The 4973-nt window shown below is 40.7% G+C and overlaps 1 protein-coding gene across 1 annotated transcript in view; it reads right to left on the bottom strand.

Annotated features, from left to right (window-relative positions):
• The window catches only part of si (sucrase-isomaltase), a 32962-nt gene extending 30630 nt beyond the window's left edge, over positions 1–2332 (bottom strand). The window contains exons 1-4 of the mRNA XM_008308426.3: positions 2194–2332; positions 562–688; positions 269–351; positions 55–175 (exon numbers count right to left, since the gene is read on the bottom strand). Of these exons, the coding sequence (XP_008306648.1) occupies positions 55–175; positions 269–351; positions 562–688 (331 nt within the window). The 5' untranslated portion in view covers positions 2194–2332. The remainder of the gene's footprint in view (positions 1–54; positions 176–268; positions 352–561; positions 689–2193) is intronic.
• Between the last annotated feature and the right edge of the window lie 2641 nt (positions 2333–4973).

Genomic DNA, 4973 nt, shown 5'->3' with positions numbered 1-4973 from the left:
TGACATCTAAGACAGCGGGGGGGTGTGGTGGGGGGAGTACCAGGGTGGTTTTACCGTAGGGACTGCGCTGCTCCACTGACTCTGCTGTGTAGCCGTAGTTAGTGGGGAAGAAACACCAGGGAACGCTGCCTACGTCCAGTGGCCCCCAGCAGCATCCACGCTGTTCACACCGCGTCTGTTCACAGACGTACAGGACACGTCACCTTTTACTGTCAGTAATGCTTCAAAACTGTTACAGTTTAATAATAAAAAACCAGATCGTTCTCACCTTTGAAGCTCCGGCTTCTGGGAAACAGTCGACTCTTTCAGCATGAGGAATAACAGGACACTCTGGTTTGAAGTTTGAGTTTTCTGCCAGAATCAAGAGAAAAACGTCATATCAGCTTCTGTACATTTATGCATACATTCATGATCTTGACTGACACTGACACATTCAGGACACATTTGTTTCATTTAATCGATCTAGTAGAACAATAACAATAAGAATAAAAGCTGACATTGAACCAAACCTACATTGTTTTTTAACTACACATTTTAAGCAGACATTTTCACTTCACTTACCATTTTCATCAACAAAGCCACTTTCTCCAGTGACAAACAGGACCAGAAAAGTTATGGCTACAACAGACATCAGTAGGAACATGACAATCAGGGTCACCTCCAGCCCTGAGAACCGTCTTTTCCCCATCTAACACACAGACAGACACAACATCAGGACTCACTGACGGTCAGTGAACATCACTGGAATTATGGAGAGAAAAGTCACTTCATTCATACACTTTGGATTCAGTTTAATGATAATTGTCAGAAAAAAACTGAATACATTCTGGGTTTTTGATCCCAGTTAAAACTTCAATGGTCTTGGAGGAAAAAATATAGACGGCAGGTCAATAAAATATAAATAAGAAATTAAAAATAACTTGTTCTCCACCAAAACTTCCACTACTTACAATGAATGACTTGAGTTTTGATTTTTAAAACAAGTCAAGTTCAGTAAAACAAAAACATTAATGCGTGTCTCCATCAACAGGTAGGAATAAGGTTTAAGTTTCCCAAAAGGTCAAAGGTGGGAACGGGTGCTGTTTGAGTTTGACCTTTGAACCCTGAGGTGACACAGCAGCCTGTTGTAACCGTGACACCCATCGCTCCATGTGTTTTATCACCACTGTAGGACATCACTGACGCTGCTGCATCAAAACATGCTTTTTATGAGTGCGCCATAAAAACCAGAGCCGTACCATGAATTTGCAGCCAAAACACTGTCACTTCTGTGGGACAAAAATCAATGGGACAGTCCACAAGTCCACATTTGCTGTGTTTTTGGAAAACAAAGTCATCTTGTGTTCTCCAACAGCAGAATAATCCCAGCAGAGCCATTCTAGAACTTTGTTTTACCCAAACCACAAACACACGGTGTTAGTCTTCAGTTCCAAACACAGACCAGACAAATGTTTGGCTAAATATTTTCACTTCCACTGGTGTCGTGTGTCGCTTTTCTACTTTAGACAACATTGAATTACTTCATTAAAATGCTAACACCTTGGTCTGTAAAATGCAACAGATCGTTCTTATTTTCCAGAATGTGATAAATAACTTCCCACTCAGCCCAGGCCTCGGTGATATATTATTATTAAACACCGTGTTCTTAGTTAAACACTTGCCCCCCCGGTGCGATATAATCGACATCACGACGTAGAAGAACGCTACTGGCGCTAATTTGACGTCGTATTTTCACGACGACGTGAAAGTAAGGTTATTAAGGCTCCATATTTTACCGTAGCCCGTCATTGACATACAAACCCAGTACAAACATGACCCTGATGCAGCCCCGACCCTCAGCTTCAACACTCACACACAGAGACCATTTAAAAGGACTTCATCTTTAACTCAGGGATCTGGTCACTTGGACAGTTGTCTCTGAAGTCCAACCACAGGAGTCTCTTTGTCTTTTTCAGTCTTTAAGACCGACTGGTTTAAAGGACCTCCAGTGTCTGTGACGTTAATAAACTTTAGACAAAGACAAAGTCCTCCCTGAGGCTTTGTAGTGTTCAAATATTTACCAATCATTCTCTGAACATTCTTCAGAATAATCTATAAACATGTCTAGATTTGACGAGACGTTAAGAAGTAAATACATGTATAATAAATATATGTAAGTCTGTGTTGATTGGTCAAGATGTTTGTACTTCTTACCTCGACTCTGTCCAAAAACAAGATAAAGAACGGCTCCCTGAAGGTGTGGACCTTCACACACTGGATGTGTTGTTGTGTTAACACCTCCTCACCACTCCTCACTTAAGTGCATCCCATGGTGTGTGTGTGTGTGTGTGTGTGTGTGTGTGTGTGTTTTTACAGTCCCAGTGAGTAAAGCACAAAGTCCTGAACATCAGACAATCATAAACAACGTCAGGACAATTTAGACCCTGGATCCTCAACTAAATGATCAGAGTGTGTGTGTGTGTGTGTGTGTGTGTGTGTGTGTGTATGATTCACTTCCATAACATTATATCATCATTTTGTTATTGTAAGATTCAGAATCAGAATTAGAAATGACTTTATGGATCCCCTGAGGGAAAGAATTAACTTTACTTTAATGAGGTAAAGTGGATCAAAATAGAAATAAAATAAAATACAATATATATGTAAAAAAAAAGAAAATAAATTCCACAATAAAAAGAAAGCAAATCATAAACCAATGTCAGTAATATATATGTCTTTTTGATGAAATTATTTAAAAAATGTTTGATATTCAGTCGATTTGATTTTAAACCAAAAACACTTTTTACTTCTTCTTCTTCTTCTTCTTTTTCTTCTTCTTCTTCTTCTTCTTTTCTTCTTCTTTTCTTCTTCTTCTTCTTCTTCTTCGTCTTCTTCTTCGTCTTCTTCTTCTTCTTCTTCTTCGTCTTCTTCTTCTTCTTCTTCTTCCTCTTCTTCTTCTTCTTCTTCTTTTCTTCTTCTTTTCTTCTTCTTCTTCTTCTTCCTCTTCTTCTTTTCTTCTTCTTTTTTTCTTCTTCTTTTTCTTCTTCTTCTTCTTCTTCTTTTCTTCTTCTTTTCTTCTTCTTCTTCTTCTTCCTCTTCTTCTTCTTCTTCTTCTTTTCTTCTTCTTCTTCTTCTTCTTCGTCTTCTTCTTCGTCTTCTTCTTCTTCTTCTTCTTCGTCTTCTTCTTCTTCTTCTTCTTCGTCTTCTTCTTCGTCTTCTTCTTCTTCTTCTTCTTCCTCTTCTTCTTCTTCTTTTCTTCTATCAGGGTCAGATATTCACTGGGACCAAAATGTCTTTTACTCACGTGTGACTATTTAAGGCCTAAAGTCTTGGTATAATAAATGTGTAAATCATTAATTAAGATGACATGGCATTTTATCCTGTTATAAATCCAATCTGGTTAATAATTAACTACAGGAAGAAGTACGTTTTTCCCAGACCCAATATTTCCCCGTCCACAGTTTCAGCCTAATTAACCCAATAAACACAACCTTTGATCTTTCACCACGTAGCCTTTTGGCTTCATTAGGAAGATGACAGGAAATGAGTAGGAACTGTTTTGGGCCTAAGAACTTGTTCTGACGTTTCACTGGTTCCTGAAGTTCTGATTCACCTCGATGAGCGTCAGTGATACTTCAGCGTCCTATCAATGAGCTCGCAGTATTGTCTTGACATGGAGATATTTGACTCAGTCTGTGAACCGTTGTTCTAATTCTGAGTTCTGTCCTTTTATAGAACTGTTCTCTCGTAGCTGTCGGCTGCGAACATTTATTTTTATCAATTTGATGATTTCCCTGGACTTGCAGTGAGTTCATTAACGGAGCTCTGAGAAACCAGATCAGTAGAAAAAGACGCACGTGTTGCTTTAATGCAGAGTTCACTCACGTCTCCTCTAATGAAGCCACACGTTGTGCAGTTGTTTACTTTTTTAATTATAATCCACCCTCTTGATGAGCTTCTTCTTTCAGTGGCTGCCTGGTTTGTGGAAGGATCTAATGACACTTCATGCAAACACGCTGTTCAGCCCTCACCACACCGACAGCACTAATCAGCCTGGAATGTCTGACTGAGGCCGCTCCAGGCCGCTCCAGGCTGCTCCAGGCCACTCCAGGCTGCTCCAGGCTGCTCCAGGCCGCTCCAGGCTGCTCCAGGCCACTCCAGGCCAGCCGCCTCCAGGCCGCTCCAGGCTGCTCCAGGCTGCTCCAGGCTGCTCCAGGCTGCTCCAGGCCGCTCCAGGCCGCTCCAGGCCGCTGAATTCATCTGAACATTAGAGGTTAAAGGGATTTGATTTGTTTGGTTTGAAGATATTAATTATGGAATAGTTCAACTCTGACACTGACGCCTCAGTTTGACTTTGACGTCAGTTCTGATCTGGTCAAACAGGTCTGTAGATTTTGACGTTCCGTCTCTTTGGGCCAAAAGATGTTTTTTTTCTGCAGGAACAGTTGAAGCTCCTGCTGCAGGAGAAACTAACGCCTTAAACCACAAAGTAAAACCACAGCTGAAGACGTTATGACACAACAACCAGGAAACCCTACAGTCCACCAGGTTTTAATAGGTCAATAATATCAAACATTTAAATAATAAATAAGATCAAACATTTCATTGTTTGACTCACTCATCTCATCTCCTGATTCTTATCACTTCAACTCTTTGTCCCATTCTCTCTATTTCTTCTTCCTTCACGAGGTTAGAAGTCAGTCTGTATGAAGAGCAACCGTGGTTCCCTACGTTACCTGGCAACTCAGAATGGGTGAACTCTCGTCAAGTGCCAGTGTCTCCTCACAGGCGTGAGTCTATATATCCATCCATCCATCCATCCATCTATCATCCATCCATCTATCATCCATCCATCCATCATCTATCATCCATCCATCATCCATCCATCCATCCATCCATCTATCATCCATTCATCCATCTATCATCCATCCATCCATCATCTATCATCCATCCATCATCCATCCATCCATCCATCTATCATCCATTCATCCATC

This window comes from Cynoglossus semilaevis, chromosome 4, assembly GCF_000523025.1.
Source record: "Cynoglossus semilaevis isolate Cse_v1.0 chromosome 4, Cse_v1.0, whole genome shotgun sequence".
Taxonomy (NCBI): domain Eukaryota; kingdom Metazoa; phylum Chordata; class Actinopteri; order Pleuronectiformes; family Cynoglossidae; genus Cynoglossus; species Cynoglossus semilaevis.
Note: the sequence above shows the minus strand (reverse complement) of the source record. Positions and strands in the feature narration are given on the sequence as shown.